General features: G+C 41.7%; 1 protein-coding gene across 1 annotated transcript in view; it reads left to right on the forward strand.

Moving 5' to 3' along the window:
* C3H6orf118 (chromosome 3 C6orf118 homolog) overlaps positions 1-18,048 on the forward strand; it is a 48,765-nt gene that overhangs the window by 17,900 nt on the left and 12,817 nt on the right. The window contains exons 4-9 of the mRNA XM_034766974.1: positions 1,428-1,487; positions 3,898-4,022; positions 5,959-6,017; positions 8,903-9,099; positions 12,244-12,297; positions 13,721-13,782. Coding sequence (XP_034622865.1) covers positions 1,428-1,487; positions 3,898-4,022; positions 5,959-6,017; positions 8,903-9,099; positions 12,244-12,297; positions 13,721-13,782 — 557 coding nt within the window. The remainder of the gene's footprint in view (positions 1-1,427; positions 1,488-3,897; positions 4,023-5,958; positions 6,018-8,902; positions 9,100-12,243; positions 12,298-13,720; positions 13,783-18,048) is intronic.

Here is an 18,048-nt window from a genome sequence, read left to right on the forward strand (position 1 = left end):
GGCATAGAGCACATGCCATGAAAAGGTACTAAATCCTGAGGTTCACAAGGTATTTAACTGTGACTTTATTAATGCCACAGACTGTAGCTTTCCTTATATTTTCAATATTTGCCTTTCAGCTTCATTTAGGCTGCTGTTCTCCGGTTTCTAAGGCTTTGTCTACACTATGCACCTTTTAGTCACATGTCTGTGCAGCTACAGCTGTGCTGCTAAAAGGCGCACGGTGTAGTCACTCTTTGTCGTCAGGAGAGAGCGCTCCTGCCAACAAAACACTTCCACCCCCAATAAGCAGGAGTAGCTTTGTTGGCAGGAGAGCGCTCTGCCGACAAAGTGCTGTTCACACCGGCACTTTTTGTCAGCAAAACTTTTGTCATTCGGGGTTAACCTTTCAGTGCCTTAATTTCCCTCTTTGTAAAATGGGGATGATAATACTTTCCCATGTAAAGCTCTAAAGGTATGTCTACACTACCCGCCGGATCGGCGGGCAGTGATCAATCCAGCAGGGATCGATTTATCACATCTAGTCTAAATCGACCCCCAAGCGCTCTCCTGTCAACTCCTGTACTGCACCGCCACGAGAGGTCAACTCACCGCAGTGAAAACACCGTGGTGAGTAGGTCTAAGTATGTTGACTTCAGCTACGTTATTCACGTAGCGGAAGTTGCGTAACTTTGATCGATTCCCCCCCACTCTCCAATGTAGACCAGGCCTTAGAGATGTACATATGAAAAATGATTACTGTATTATCATCTAGCTGCATTAGTCAGTGTTTGTTATCCCCCCTCTGTTTTTGAACTGTCGTCATGTTGAAAGGTAACATTTAAAATTCTCTGGACATCAAATCTATTTGTCCCTCCAGCTGTACCCTGGTGATAGTGACTCTAATATGGAACAGAACCTAAAAATTCAGTGACGAAATTGAGTTTCACACTTTCTGTTCTGTACATAGTCGAGTTATGCCATTGGCATTAGACAGTGCCAGGTTGACATACTGTCTGATATTTGAGAGGGAGAGAAATGGCAATATTTCACCCTTGTTAAGAAAGTGAACACACCCCAATGCCTTCCAATAGTTGGCAGTGGGTAATGGCAAAAGGTAGGAAATAGAGTACTATCTAGGATGAATGGCAGCGAGAAGAGAAGGAGCGGCAGGTTGGAAGAGGATTGGAGAACAAAGACAGTCTACATTAAAGGAAGCTCGAGGGGGTGGAAAAAATGCACTACAAATCGGCATATTTACTAACAAATGACATGATCCAACTCTTTCAAATGACTTCAGTGAGATCAAGACCACACTCATTCCTAGCCCTATCAGAAAAGGTTCTTGTAGAGCACATACAGTACATGAAGTGAATCCTGTCTGTATAATCTCTGAACACAGTTGATAATTGTTCTGTAATGTTCCTCGTTCCTCTTTGTTTGTTTAGAATGAATATGAGCTCTACATGGTGATACTTCTGGATTCTCTGCCTACAACACAATACAAGGTAATAGGCATTTACCACTGGCAGCGCAGAATGAGGTCACAAGGTCAACGTTACTTGCATTCAAAGCTTAGAAAACAGCGGACGGAGCCAAATGCATAAGTTAAAACTTCCTTCGGACACATGCAAACAGACACATGCACACAGGAGCGCACACAGACACAAGTTACATGAAACTGAACAGCCCTTGATTATTTTGTCCTGTGCTTTAGACACATTTAGGACCACTGAAAGTGAGGTGCACTTATCTTTGATACAAAGATCCAAAGTCTGCCCATTATTTCCTTGCTCATGAGGACTTCTGCAGGAGCACCAACAGCAAAAGGTTAAGGTGGAAGCAGATTTCAGGCATAAAAACAGGGTTGGCAGAAACAGCATGAATTGAATGTGTAGAAGCAGTTCACCTAACCATGAACTCTGGCTGTGCAGTATATGTATTGTTGGGGGCTTTGACTTCATTGATGAATACTGCATCTGCACACTGTTCATTCTGTATTAAGATATGTTCCATTTTCTTCTGTGGTCCGAAGGAGGAATTTGAGTAGACTGAATGGCTCGGGGATTTGTAATTTAAATTCAGTGTTATTTATCTCTAAGTCACTGGTTGAAGCAAGCACAGAATGATAGTGACTTTTAGTCACTACCACTGACATCTGTTTTGTTGGTCTCTGTCGAGCGAGCTAGCGGTTTCACTCCAATTCCTAGTGGACTTATATCTGCGTCATAAAATACCGCCCACACAAATGGAACAGAATGCATTCTGAATAAGTGCCAAACTGCAATGTCCAGCTATGTGTAGACACGTTACATAAAAATATGTTCACCCAGCCAGATGTTTAAAGCTAAGAGAGTGGGGAGGGTGCCTCTGAGAAATGTTCTGCACAGTGGTTTTGTGGGGAGCACAAAATCTGAATTTAAACTTTGGTATTTGTACTGAAAATTACACAGAGCTGTGTAAACATTTCAAGCCAGAAACTCCCATCTAAGGCAATTTTGTGGTGTATTGTTCGCTTAAAGCAGGAGGAGAATTCTTCCTGTGCAGGGGAACTCACCACGGGAATGAAACTGGTAAAGTTAGCTCTCTGCGCCTTCTACATCAGCTGTCTGCCCCCCTCCCCTTCCTTCTCCTTAGCATAAAGGGAAGAAAAAGACATGTCAGCAGTGTTCTGGGGTGCAGTGCAGGCAGGACAGGGATGGGGAGTGCCATGATTCAACTGATTCTCCACCAGCATGTAGTCTTTTGGGCCAGGGACTGGGTAGCTTTGAATCAGATAGCAGAAACTGGCTCTTTAAGGGTATGGATCCATAGTAGCTGGGAACATGCTTCCCAGAGTGGGTAGACAGATGCATACTAGCTCCACTTGAGCTAGCCCACTAAAAATAGTTGTGTGACTACAGACCCAGGGAGTCAGGTAATCTGGCACGTTTGTTCTCGGGGGCTAGCCCGAACCGCCACGCATGCTGTGGTGGCCACACTGCTATTTTAAACACTCTTGCTCAAGGAGAGCTCGGGCACATTCGTCAACCTGCACTGGGAAGCACGCTCCCAGTCGCTGTGGTGACACACCTTATTCTCTCTGGCAATTGTTTTATTCTCTCTGATTGACAGTGTTTTCTGCTGTGTTATATATTGCTGTCATGAAGCTTGTAACACAAGGATACTGTGTGACATTTTATACTTTCATTTTGCTTTTACTGTGAAATATAAAAGTAATCATTTAGGTCAACGGTCTCCTGCCAACCACAAGTACAGGCTTTTGTTATAGGCTCAAGGTGAAAATCCTGTGGGAATTAAATCCTATGGGAGTTTACCATTTGCTTCAATGGGGGAGGATTTCACCCTAGGTACCACCTCCCTTCCTTAATGGCACTCTGTGCTGGGGCCCTGGTGCTGCTGTGTTACTATGATGATCTGTTGAAATCACGGAGGAAGGCAATGATGAACCTGGCACAGCCAACAGCAGTGGAAGTGTGCTTTCTTTAGCACAACTAGCCCATTAATCCCTTTCGTTGCCTCTCTACTGTGTATCCCACAAGCAGCAAAGCCTTCAGATGGGTAGGAATGGAGAGATAATAGGCTGGGGGAGACACAGCATTGTCAGTCCTCTTTCTGTTGGTATCTTTACTCCACCTTTCCAAAATCTCTGTGGAATTAGAATGAATTGTCTATTTACAGAGATGGTTGTAAAACATATGGTAGTTTTTCTGGTTTATCAGTGGAAGTGTTAGCATTAGCACTAATCCTCGTTCAGAAGCTTCCCTCAGAATTGATTTTTCACCTAAAAAAAAAAAAAGTGCTAGGTCCTGCATATTCAGTGAAGAAAAATTGTACAAGTTCTTGCATGTTTCTTCCGTATGTCCGTTATAAACGTGCATGTCCTTATACTTCACTCCTGTTTATTTAATCTCATAGACACTGATGGCTCAGGTGAAAGGTATGGGGAAAAGACCTGTGAAGGCGCAAGAAATAGAAGAGACCAGGCAAGAAGTACAGACCCTTGTGAAAAAAGCCAAAAGTGCCTTGGAGAGAAATGAAGAGTAAGTGCCGTAAGTGTAAGGGACATGCAAACCAAATGTGTTATCCCACTCTAGTGCCTAGTACTCATAGAGGATGAGAGTCTGTTACTACTGCAAAATAAATGGAGTTATTCCTAGCTCAAGTTGTTGAGTCCATACTGGACTGTTGAAATCTTGCTGGTGACCCATTCCTATGAATTGGAGACAAACCATTTTTTGTTTCAAAATACACTCTTACAATGTTATTACATGTACACTCATTCAATCACATGCTCCTGCCTCCAACACCCCTTCCATCAAAGTCAAGGACTAGCGAGTCACAATCTAACCTCATTGACTTTTGCACCCTTTCATCTTTTTTCCTTATTCTCATTTGCATGAGCTACCTAGATTAGATGACCGAATAGGTCTGTTTATTTTGTTTTGTAGTTATTTTTATTTGATCAAAATTGTGTACGTAACAGCATTAACAATGTGCTTTCCAAACTTATTTTGTATGATTCTATGATTATTAAGATATTGAGGTGTGACAGAGCCTTGTTTACACCAAAGGAAACTGCAGCAAAAACAAGTAGCTAATTAACAATGGCCAAACAATTATACATGTGTGTAGGTGTGTACAGGGACAGATTGTGTGACAGAGTGGTATGGGAGAAGGGTTTTATTGATATGAGTTTGGGATGACTCATAAGAACGGTCATACCAGTTCAGACCAATGGTCCGTCTAGCCCAGCATCCTGTCTTCCGACAGTGGCCAGTGCCAGTTGCCCCAGAGGGAATGAACAGAACATGTAATCATCAACTGATCCATCCCCTGTCACCCATTCCCAGCTTCTGGCAAACAATGGCTAGGGACACTTCAGAGAATGGTTTTGTGTGTTGTGTTTGGAGTGTGTTGTAAAACCTTTATAACATCTCACAACTTCATGCATTCTGTATATGCACCATATCTCACAAATGTTTAGATTTTAAGAAAAATGTTATTTTTACTATTTTTTGTATTCTTCCAGTAGCAAACCCAGCTGCCTTAGTTCTCATGAATCCAAGTGTGTTGGGCTCAGAGGGAATAATACAAACCTCCAAATATGACCTAAAATAGCTCTTCAAATTTGTGAAAATGTTAGGGGTTAAAGTCCATTATCAAAAAACTTTCCAGGACTAGAAGAGAGTCTGTGTTACAAGAGAAACTGAGGATTTCCCTGTCCCAATAGTATCTTCTTTTCTGCCACTAGTAATCTGAATTTAAAGCTGTAACATTTTTAAGTAGACCAAAGGTGTTACTGGTGTAGATCTGAATTTTGCTTGGACTCGTGTAATTGTTGGTGGAGGAGGGGGAGAAGAAGGAAATGTTTCTTGGTTGATATCTTTTTAAAATGGCATTTGTTTGAAGCTGCTTGCAATTTTAAAACAAGTCCAGGGGAGATGGATTAATCAGCAAAGAGCAGGTGAGAGGGCCAAGTACGTGATCAGCTGATCATCACATGGGTCTGCAATGGATTACATGGACAGCACTCCACATGTGTTTCTGGGCTATGTGTGTATCCTACCACATGTTTAAATAATGTGTAGTAGTTTCAGTAGTTCCATTTAGCAAACAAGCTGTTTTCTCTCTGTTGCCATTTTAATGCTACTTCCTTCATGAAACAAGGGCTCAGTGTGAGGATGCCTCGAGTCTGCAAATTTCTCAGAGCAGGAATCATGGACCCAAATTCTTCTTTGATTTATAGCACTCAAATCCAGAGTAACTCCAGTCACTTCACTGAATTTACCATTACTCTGCATTTATACAAGTATACCTGAACTCAGAATTTGGCCTATGAATGTCAGTGGGAATCCTCACATGCATAAGAGCTGCAGGATTACCTGAATTGCCTTGGCTCATGTCTAATCCGCAGAGTGATACTCAAAACGTAGCTGTGATCACATTAACACAGTGTTCTCTCTTGTTCCACTCTAGACTCAGAAATGAATTAGAAATTCAGTTGTGGGTGAGCCAGTCTCCTGAGAGTAAAACTGGTAAGTAACAAGACAGTGTGGATTTACAGAAGGGGTGTCTTGCAAGAAACAAACACACACACACCCCAACACACACATATTGGGAATCAGGGTACTAAACACACTACAACTAAACAGCTTATAATGAAAATCAAAGAAATCTCTCTCTCAGTGGTGCTGAGCATCTTGTGGGATAAGGCGACATAACATTTTTCTTGCCTTTCATTCTGGGCCTGATCTAAAACCCATTGAAATCAACAGGAGAATTTGCATTTATTAAAGAACACAGGGCATGTGCCACACCAGATAAAACGTGTGGTCCATCTAGTTAAGTATGTTATAGCCAGCAGGAGATGTCTCAGATGTGAGATAATCTGACACTCCATGAAGGTCTTGTCCTGATCTCTAATAGTCAGAGGGCAGGTTAAGTTGTGCAGCATGAGCTTTCGTGGTCCTTTCATAAACTCTTATAAGCATCAGCTATTATAACTCTGGACAATCTTGTTATTTATATGAATGTTTGATCCCTCTTTGACACTTGCTAAATTCTCAGGTTCAACAACATTCTATGGCAATGAGTTCCACAGTCTAATTCTGTGCTGCATGAATAATTATCTCCTTTGATCAGTTTTGAATTTGCCTTCAATGAGCATTGGATCAGGGTTTTCAGCTGATTCAATAAAAAAAAAGTATGTAAATCTGGAAGCTCATGAAAGGGCAAAAAGAAAGGAGACTATTTTCTGATGAACTAGGCCATTTCTGAAGTTCGGTAAAATGTCATCAGGGTAGAATACAGTATGCCATGACTGACTGCATAGTGCATCTATATTTCATGCATTTGTTAAACTTCTGTATTTATGGCAAATGCAAAACATGGCTTCTTCATATAGCATGTGACCATATAAAATGGTAAGCTTCTACACTGTAAATAGAGAGAATAAATAGCCACATGAGTTGTTAAGGTGAGATGCTTTCTATCTGTCTCTGATAGTTGCTCCACACATATGCTAAATACTACATGGCAGCTTCTGAAAGGGAAGATATAACTCTGTTTTGGCCCATACTCTCCCTCTCAATTAAATACAACATCATACCCAAGGCTGCATGTGATCTGTTATCAATGCCGTATTTTAGGTGCTACTATCAGTATCTTACTCATTATTATGAATGCACGTTGCATATGAAAAGTGCCATATAATCAAACCAACTTCTGCTCTTTCATCACTTGGGAAATGCGCTGGCCCAAATTCCTCCCTGATGTAACTCCATGCATTTCAGTGGACTTAGCCAGGACTGCATTTGCCTTGCTATGTTTGATGCTACAGCTTGGCACAGGCTTTGAATTCCAAAGCTTTACAACTGTCCCTCTCAGAAATGATCATTGGCTCTAGATCTCCAACAGAACTAAGGAATTTGAAGTTTCTAGACCAAGACATTTCTCAGAGATGGCTGTGCATGAAACGAGTTAAAAGACTTATGAACTATGTGAAAACGCTTCCTTTTTCAAAGTCTCGCATCTCAGAAATACTGGTCCAATTAATCCCAAGCTCCCCTCCCCAACATTTTCCAGGTATTAGACAACTGTATGTGGAAAGCTTCAGATGAAAAGGAATTGCAAAGAACAAAATCAGAAGGGGCTGAATACTATGCTTAAAAACCCAATATGAGATTGAGGCCCAAATGTGCTAGTCACTATACAAACACATAGTAAGAGACAGTCCTTCTTCTGTATGCTTATAGTCTAAATAGACAAGACAGAAAAGGAAATACTACTATTATTCTCATTTTATAGATGGAGAACTGAAGCACAGAGAGATTAAGATATTTGACAAAGGTCACACAGGAAGTCTGTGGCATAGGCAAGAATGGCATTCAGGTCTCCTAAGTGTAGAACCTTAACCACAATGATAATCTTTAGCAGTTTGTGCCTTCAAATCCTTTACAAACATTACAAATTACTGCATAGTTTTTAGCAAACCCCTCCTTAAAACTCACCTCTGCTGTGAGGCCTACCTACAATGGACAGGCGGTATGCTGTGACTGCTGTTTATTATACCAAGTATGATCACTGGCAGGACTATTGAAACCAAAGGCAGAAATGTGATGCCGCCTATTTCCTGGCTGGGGCTGAGTGGAAGAAGATGATGCTCACTGCTTGGAACAGGAAATGAAGGCTTTGTGTACACAAAACTTTTGTCATTCAGGGAGGAGTGTGAAAAAATCCCCCCCACCCCCCCCCAGAACGACTAAAGTGTTACTGACGAAAAGCGCCAGTGTGAACAGTGCTTTGTCGAGCTGTCCTGCGACAAAGAGCGGCTACACTGTGCACCTTTTAGCGGCCTGGCTCTAGTGGCACAGCTGTGTCACTAAAAGGTTCCCGGTGTAGACGTAGCCTAAGTTAGAAATGTAGGTAGCTGCAGGGGATGGCAAGTACATGTGCAGTTGGGGAGGATCATCTGGATAGAGAAGGATCCTTGGTTTGAAAAGAACATTAGAGCATCACCATAACAAAACCAGTGTATAATTTATGAAGGGTTATTTCTAAATATTTTAGCAAATACTTAGCAGTGATACTTCACTCACTAACTGGGGAGATTTTTAGTTCTTTTTTTAAAACACCCAATCAACGTTCTTATCTACTAGGAATGAACCAGACACTATCATACTCATTGCGCTGCCAGACAAGATGTAATTCCTAGGTACCATACATGCCTGCAAGCTGATTTGTCATCTGGCAATTTCTGAGAAAAGAGCATGTGATCTAATTTCTCATTGGCCTCTCTGTATTTCACTTTTCTTTGCCATTTTCACTGGGTCCTCAAACTGAGATTGCAACAGTTTAGCACAAAATAGCCAAATAACTCTCTGGCAACACTGTGCTATTAACCATGCCTGCCTTTTTATAGTTCCAGAGACCTCCGGTGACCATGCTATGAAACTGCCTGAAAAGAAACATCTCTCCCTTGCTGAACAGATTGAATCTATGCGGTGCCAAGTTCTCGCTAAGTGGGAGGAAATGCAAGCGATAGAGAAAGAGATTCGAGAAACTATGACTCATGCTGGGATGGCAAATACTATAGAGAAGACGGTTAAAGACATAGAGGCATGACATAATTATTTCTAAACAGTTCCTATCAAGTTTATTGGTGCCTAGCTACTTTGGTGATGGGCTCTTTAGAAAGAGACAGATAGTGACTCAGTTGCCTGTATTCTCCTCTGAGAATATATACATCTCAACTCTGTGTACTTATATGGCCCCAAACACCATGGTGTTTAGGCTCTGATCCTGCAATGTGATGCATATGGGTGGACCCCCACATTAAAGTAAATGGGGCTCTGCAGACACAGGGGTCTGTCTGCATGCACCACATTGCAGGATTGAGGCTTTAGAGCCATATGTTTTTTAAAGTACATACACCTCTACCCCGATATAGCGCTGTCCTTAGGAGCCAAAAAAATCTTACCGTGTTATAGATAAAACCGCGTTATATTGAACTTGGTTTGATCTGCTGGAGTGCGCAGCCCCACATCCCAGATCACTGCTTTACCGTGTTATATCCGAATTCGTGTTATATCGGGTCGCGTTATATCGGGGTAGAGGTGTATGTTAAAATATATAAGTGATTCAGGTGCAGGGTCTGATTTTTTTTGTTTGTTTTTTTTAATTGATGTTCTCTCCTTTTGCTCCTGCACTTGGCGGGTGGCAGTAACTGTGTGCACCGGTAAGGTCATAACAGGTGGGATTTTCAAAAGCACTCTGTTGGCCTAAGTCTTCTCCTCTTGAAGACAATGGTAAAACTCCCATTGGCTTTAAAGGGAGCATGGTTGGGCCAGCACTGAGCACTTTTTAAAAATCCTACCGGTAGACATGTAAATATATGAATGTGCCTGCAAATCAATTTCTTGGATGTCTAAATGAACTTACCTGTGAGCACCACATTTCAGGCACAGAAAGGAAGGCCTGGACAATTCCAGACTGAAAATATAAGGCCTATAATATACTGTCAATATCTAATAAATTAATGATTGAATGAAGCCAAACAGAGGAATAAAACTACAAATATATGTTAATAGTATTTGTTACAAAAATGATCATCTATTTGTTTGTATTCCAGTAGCATTCAGAGGTCCCAGTCAGGATTGGTGCCTCACTGTGCCTGGCATCAGAGACAGCCCCTGCTCCAGAGTGTACAATCTAAGGCTCTGATCTCGCAGAGACTTAAGGGCCTGCCTTTAGCTCTGTGAGTGGTCCCATTGAAGTCTTGGTACCATTGACAGTATGAGAAGTCCAATGTGTGTAAGTGTCTGCAGGACTGGCACCTAACACATTTAAAAACAGCATTTTCTTTCCTTTGGAAATTGTGCCGCTAGCAATACCACAGCTCTCAATAGAGCCGTGCTTTCCCTGTCCCTGTCCCTGTCCCTGATCAGGTGACTAGGAATCCCAGGTGTCTTAAGTGAAGTAATTTCCTGAAATCAAATAAAAACTGAATATTCCCTGACCATGCAGAAAGTGAAATGTGGCACAGTTAATGATGGATAGACATGATTGAAATACACATCTAACATTCAAATGTTTCTCCAAACGTTTTATCCTCTGAGGCTGAATTTAGCCTTCCTTCAGGACATCAGATCCATTCAGTTAGTTGTACTGGTAGTAAAACAGAGCAGCCATGTGATTGTGTAGCATCCAGGAAAAAATAGGAAAACAAACACACAGACCAAAAATCATGTACACGCCACACCTCTTGTCTTTTCCAGCTCAAGGGCACAAACCATCATTGTGTTTGCTGGGTTTCCCTTGGGTGTCTTTAAACTGACTGGCTACATTCCAATTCTGTCTTACCTGCCAGTTTTTTCAATCTTGTCTTCTTATCGAAGTGTACAAGACAGAAAACTGTAGTTCACTTTAAAAAATACCTGCTACCCACAAATGACAAACACTCGTTTGGAGAGAAAGTCTTGTCTCAGATGAATGTATATAGTGTTAATATATTAGATCAGAGAATAACAGCTATAAGCCACCACAGTCTTCCTTATTTGTACTGGCAAAGAAAAGGTATAAGCCCAAGATGTTTTCTGAAAAATTTCTTTTGCAAACTAATCAACAATGAATGAGTTATGCCCCTCACAGTTAAATAAACAATTAATTTCTGGACAAAATGTGAAGCACCTTAAGAGAATAAATTATTTTCTCTGCTCCAGAGATACCTATTAAAAGGGATATGAGTATCCAGAAGTTCCTTATGTGGTTTTAACTTAGTTCATGTCATTTTTATTTGTTTTATTTTTTGACCAACTTTACCTGAGCTGAAATAAGGAAGAGCAGCCAGCAGAGGGCAATGTTGCACAGCGCTCTCAGCCTGAGAGACGCAGCAGCTGTCTGAGGCGAACCAGCTGACTGCTTCATGTGCAGCCACTCCAGGCATTCTCAGCAAGTATATGAACTCTGGGAGTGAATGGACCCTCTATACCAGTGGCTTTCAACCTTTCCAGACTACTGGACCTCTTTCAGGAGTCTGATCTGTCTGGCATACCCCCAAGTTGCGTACCCTGACTTAAAAATGATTTGCTTACAAAATCAGACATGAAAATACAAAAGTGTCACAGCACAGTATGACTGAAAAATTGCTGACTTTCTCATTTTTACCATATAATTATAAAATAAATCCTTTGGAATATAAATATTGTACTTGCATTTCAGTGTGCAGTATGTAGAGCAGTATAAACAAGTCATTGTCTTTACCCTATTTTAGTTTGTACTGACTTTGTTAGTGCTTTTTATGTAGCCTGTTGTAAAGCTAGGCAAATGTCTAGATGAATTGATGTACTCCCTGGAAGACCTCTGCATATTCCCAGGAGTACGTGTACCTCTGGTTGAGAACCACTGCTCTACACAGTCTGAGACATTAGCTCCCCCAGCAAATGGTTGGTTAGTTAATCTGGGTCTGAATGTGTAAGGTGTATATGATTTCAAACTATTATTTATAATAATAAAGCTATAATCTAAACCTTGCACCCACTGGATATTTAGACAAAGGGCAAGTATGCTATCATTTAAGAAGAGCAAGCTAATTGAACTAGCCCATCTTCGTATTTCTCCTAACACTGTGATTTCATAATGCTAAGATGGCAGGAACATGTACTGTGCACATATATGGAATTTTAAAAATAGGGCAGTTCAATTATTTGCTTTTTTGGAAATGTTGCGCTACAGTTTAACAAAGCTGTGTTATTGCTCTTACAGGCTGAGGCTCTCAAACTCAACTCAGCCAACAGCTTCCTTCAACACCAAATCAAAGTAAGTTCCTTCTTTAGAACTGTGATATGGTCCAAAGCCCCATTGGAAACCTGTTTGCTCCAGTTGCCTTCACTAGGTCTGATCCACAGCCTATTGAAGTCATTGGAAAGACTCCCATTGACTACTGTGGGCTCTGCATGAGCCCAAGGTGAACCACCTGCTAGCGAGAGAGTAGAAAGGTGTTGGTTGTCCCTTTACTCTATTTTTCACTGTTTAGGAGAGCTATTATGGTACTTTGATGAGAAGCAAATTTCTCCTGATCACCATTTGAATTATTTTTTACATATTATTCACTTACATTGGGCTTAGGCAGGGGGTTGGTGTGTGGGAGGGGGTGAGGGCTCTTAACTGGGGGTGTGGGCTGGGGGCTGGGGCCAGAAATTGGGGTTCAAGGTGCGGGAGGAGGCTCTGGGCTGGGGCAGGGAGTTGGGGTGCGGGAGGGGGTGCGGACTCTGGATGGGGGGGCAGGCTCTGGGGTGGGGCGAGCGGGGGGGGGTTGGGGGTGCAGGAGGGAGCTCTGGGTTTGGTGGGGTAAGGGATTTGGAATGTGGGAGGGAGCTGCGGGTTAAGGCAGGGGGTTGGGGTGCAGGAGGGAGTACGGGCTCTGGGTTGGGGATGCGGGCTCTAGGGTGGGGTTGGGAATGAGGGCTTTGGGGTGCAGGAGGGAGCTCTGGGCTGGGGCAGGGGGTTGGGGTGAGGGGTTGGGGCACAGGCTTACCTTGGGCGGCTCCCAGTCTGTGGCGCAGCGGGTTTAAGGCAGGCTCCCTGCCTTTCCTGGCTCCGCACTGTGCCATGGAAATGGCCAGCAGATCCGGTTCCTGGGCTGGGGGGCCAGAAGTCTCCACGTGCTGCTGTTGCCCACAAGCACCGCCGCCCCAGCTCCCATTGGCCCCGGTTCCCAGCCAATGGGAGTGCGGAGCTGGTGCTCAGGGCTGGGGCAGTGCGTAGAGCCCCGGGGCCCTCCCGCCTAGGAGCTGGACCTGCTGGCTGCTTCTGGGGCACAGTGCGGTGCCAGGACAGTAGGGACTAGCCTGCCTTAGTCCTGCAGCGTGGCTGACCAGACTTTTAACGGCCCAGTCAACAATGCTGTAATCTAGCCTAGCTGTATTCTCTGTCAATCTCTGCAATTGATTCTAGTCAGTCTTTGTGAGAGCCTGTGAGAATCAACAGGAAGTGTAGCACTACATAAAAGATGCTTGGAAACTTTAAACTTCCTGCTGAAGTTTAACCTTTTATAGCACAGGAACCACAGCATCCCTTTCCCATAAATTAAGGTTATGAAGTTAAAAAAGACTTCAGCACCACCAATTACTTATCACAGATACTGCCAATTAATATCACAAACAATTTTTTTCTTAACCACTGACCAATATTTCTCTGCATTTATACATAGATGAGTTTTTTGGTTTTGGTGTTTTTTTAGGAAGTTCAAGACAACATCACAGACATTTTAAATAGACAGAAGGTCACCCAGGAAAATCAGCGGTGAGTTAGTACGTATTTTGGATTTACTATATTGTTTTAGGTCTATATTATAAATGTTACATGTTACAGAATGATGATTGAAACCCCTATTATAAAAACTTCCCAGAGCTGAGTAAGAAAGATCAGTTAGTTATAGCTGCTAGGTTTAAGTATGACTTAGTACAACATACACAGTAGCACTTTAGGGATTAAGGTAAGGACTCAATTCAAATAAGGCCCTGTAGTCTAGAATAAACTAAGAAAAAACAATGTGAATCTGAGTGCTTATGCACAGTGTTTGATTGACACCTGCACTTGTCTATTCAGCTACAGAGCAGATATTTTGCAGAAGCTGTTTTAAGCTTCCGCCCACGGCCCTGTTGATATGCTTCAGACTTGCCCCAGAGAGGTGACCTCTAGGCATGAGATGGTAGCACAGTCTCTCTGCCCATCCAGTCCCTGGTCTCTGTTCTGAGGCTGCAGTCCAGTGCCAGGTGTGGCAGTGGTTTTTATTATGTGGGCTCGTGTCCATAGGAACTGAATTGAGACCTTATTTCACACACGGAGCTTATTTATTTTCAGTGGCACTCCGGGTTTAAGTAGTGCTGTTTGCATTCAAGGTATTTCAGGGTGCTTTGTAAAGTAATGAGTTAGAAAGTTTTAGTCACTACTGAGCTGGGCTGGATCTGAATTGGTTGCCAGGGGCAGAAGACTGTACACTCTATTACCACTCCCCTCGGGCATCCTCCTCACCTTCCTCCAGTACATCTTATTAGTATCAAGATGGAATGAAAGACAAAAGAGACAGCATGCAGCTAAGTCTGCATCATAAAGACTACTCTTTTGACATCTATGCTTATTTCAGAGGTAAGTAAGGAATGTATTTATTGTTTTGGTTTCAGTTATGTGCAAAGATTTAGCCCTTCGTTTATTATGTCCACAGACAATGTTTTCAGCTAACCGCGTACTGCTCTCTCTCTCTTAATTGTCTGTATTCAAATTAGTGTAGCGTAACATCAGATTTGGGTATGTATTATAGGTCTGCAATATAGTTTTATGAAAACCTAACTTGCAAACTTCTGTAGCAGAAAGAGGTTAACAGTAGACTGAAAGATACATAAAAAGTTTTAAGAGTACATTTCAGTGATAATATTTGGGCCAGATTTTTTTTCACATACCAGTTAGACACACATCATATACTGATATAGGGTCTGATCTAGTGCACACTGAAAGAAAAGCCTCTCATTGACTTAATGATCTGAGACATTAAGTGCCTGTCTCCTTATAGTATCTGTCCCCATAGTATTTTAACACTATGCTATATAACCATAGCTACAGACATCATTCCCTGAGCTCAGATGGGAGGTATGTACGCTTTTGGTGGTGAAAGTCCCACATTCAATCCCTGCAGACAACAATGGTGTCTGTAGATACAGGGTCATGGTCTGCAACATTCCCAAATGCACACATGCAGTTATGTGACTAATGGTGCACATCTGAATCTAGAAGTGTAGCGTCGAATTAAAACGGCATATTAATACAGATTAGTGGAACACTGTTTTCTTCTCTTCTCACCTGCCAAGTCCTGCATTTAAAGGGGGTCTGTGTTTTATTTGCTGCCATTGACATAATCACTAACTTTTAAATCAACAATTGGAATGTAGAAAATCACATCATTCTTTTAGGTATTTTAATGAAGTCTTGTTGCAAACAGAGAACTGCGATCTCAAATCTTGGCATGTAAAAAGTTAAATTTAAGAAAAGATATCAGAATCTGCTTCATGCTCTTTTACTCAGTTGTGGATTGTCAGCACCTGGGATCACAGTGTGTTTTTTTTTGGAGGACCATATTGCAAAATGGCACACAATTCATAGGGGAGACACAGAGCTGCTATGTAATTATCTAAGAATACTGATCTGTAGTAATGCTATGAATACTTATGTGACCAGGTCAGTAAAGTGAAGTTGCTGTATTTTGGGTTATTAGACTTTCCTGTATGAATGTATTAAACTAGCTTGATAGGAGACTGTTGGAAAAACAGGCAGGAAAGCAACACGATGGATTTAGATAAGCAATCTCCCAACAAATAATTACCTCAGACAATGACCTACTTTCCAGCCTAAAGTTGCAAGGCTGCTTTGCCAGAGTTGGGAACTAACAGATCAAAAGGCTATAAACAGTTACAAAGGCCTAAATTCACAAAGGGAATTAGTTGTTGCCCAATGGAATTAACAAACCTGATTTAGGCTCTCAGACTCCACAATACATGGGGAGAGTCGGTGCCCAAGAACGGGATTCATAGAAGAAAGCATGTGAGTGGGGAGCTAACTGAGCTGGCCAACAGAAAATGCCAAGGAGAGAGGTTGGGCCTGAACTCTGCCCTTGCCCTAATGCAGGGCTGGGAGGAGGTGCCTATCTCTGCTTGGGATTCACAGCTGTGAACCCTCTCCTGGAATTAGGCACCTAAACCAGTTCAGCACTTTTGCATGGGAGAAAGGAGTGGGGGGGAGTGGAGTGGGGAAGGGAGAAAAGGAGCTCCCATGTCATCATAGTCAAGAGCCTGGTGGTTAGGGCACTCATCTGGGGGAGTGGGGGGTTGGGAGACCTGTTTTCAAATCCCTGCTCTGCCTGATTTGGAGCTCAGAATTGAGTCTCCCATATGCCAGGTGAGTGCTCTGACTACGAGGCTATAGAGTCAATCTCTGACCCACTGATTATTGATACAAAGTGGGAACATCTGGAGAAGTCAGAGGTGTGGGTTAGCCTGGGAACGGTGACAACTCAGATCTGGTTAGAGGGATGGCAGAATTACAGGGCTGCATGTGATGTTAGTTTCTGATATTCCTTTGGTGAGGTAAAACAACATTTTAGATTAGAACTGCATGTCCCAGAGAGCAGGAACGGAACCTCCCAATCAGGTCAATGGCATATGACAAAGAAAACCCTTGGAAGAAAATGGAATGTCACTGCATCTGAAAGAATAATGAGAACTATTTTGTAAAAAATAAAAATTCAGTAGCATTGTTTTAAAATTCATTCAAATGCAGAGCTTGCTTAGCCAAGAGGTTATTAAAAATAAAATATCAAGGCAATTAGTAGTAGATATACTTGAATACAAGGTTAATTAGTTTCATTTCTATGGTGTTAATTATTAAAAGTAATTAGCCCTGAGGTACTTAAGAAAGTGCCCTCACTAAATGTTTTTTAATGTAACATAAAGACTTAAGTTTTGCTTCTAGCAGAGCTCAAGTATAAACCCTTTAAAATGTACAGTGCCTCAGGATATTTGCATAATAAGGCATTTTATAAATGAGATATCTCCAAATTCTGCCCTCCTAATATTATGATTCTCAATTCTGGACCTGACATTACTCTTCCTATCCAGGATAGATCAGGAAAACTAAAACATTAGCAATAGCATGAGATTTCTGAATCAAAGCCTGTCTGGAGGCACAATTGAAGGAGACTATCTAATTGTCTGCTGTCAGAACTTTATCATCCTTTGCCCTTAAAGCACATAACTTTATTAATATGGAATTTAATTACAGACAAGGCATAGATTAACAATTTAATTATTTTACAGCAGTTTCCCCAAGGTGCTGTGGGATTGTTCAGTGAATTAGGGGTGAAACATGCAGCCTGTGTTGAGAGCTGAGAATATCTTTTGCAGATATTTATTCAGCTTTCTGCAAGACAACTGTGATTTCCTCAGATTTATTTTCCATTTGACGAATGACTTTACGGTATCTTTGCTCTGTTGATTAATTGCAAATATTCAAACTCAAATTCTGTTGTTTAGTTGTAACGGGACAGATTAAGTCACATAGTATTGTTTGTTTTCCTGGTTGGATGTGTGTGCATGGACTTGCAGCACAAGGAGTAAAAATTCCCTTCAGAATTAGCTTTCCGAAATCATTTAGTCTAGCATTTATGCTAGAAACTGGATTTCTCTAACGTTAAATGAAGTTTTTCATATGAAACTTTCTTTTGCCAAAATAAATAAATAAATAAATAAAATGCAGATTCAGGAAGATTGAAACATTTTGCAAATTTGTGTCAAATTCACTGAATTGTTTGGGGGCAATACCCCCCCCCCCCAACAAACAAACTAGTGAAAAAATCAAAACCTTTTGATTTTTCAATTCAACATGACATTTTGTTTTGAATTGTACTTCACTTTTATTTAAAAATGGAAAAGAACCCCCTTAAAAAATTAAATGCCCTCCCACCACCCCTTGTGTCACTTGACCTGAAACAATCTTTCTTTCTTTATTTCTTTCTTTCTT

The sequence above is a fragment of the Trachemys scripta genome, chromosome 3, assembly GCF_013100865.1.
Source record: "Trachemys scripta elegans isolate TJP31775 chromosome 3, CAS_Tse_1.0, whole genome shotgun sequence".
In the NCBI taxonomy this organism is placed as follows: domain Eukaryota; kingdom Metazoa; phylum Chordata; order Testudines; family Emydidae; genus Trachemys; species Trachemys scripta.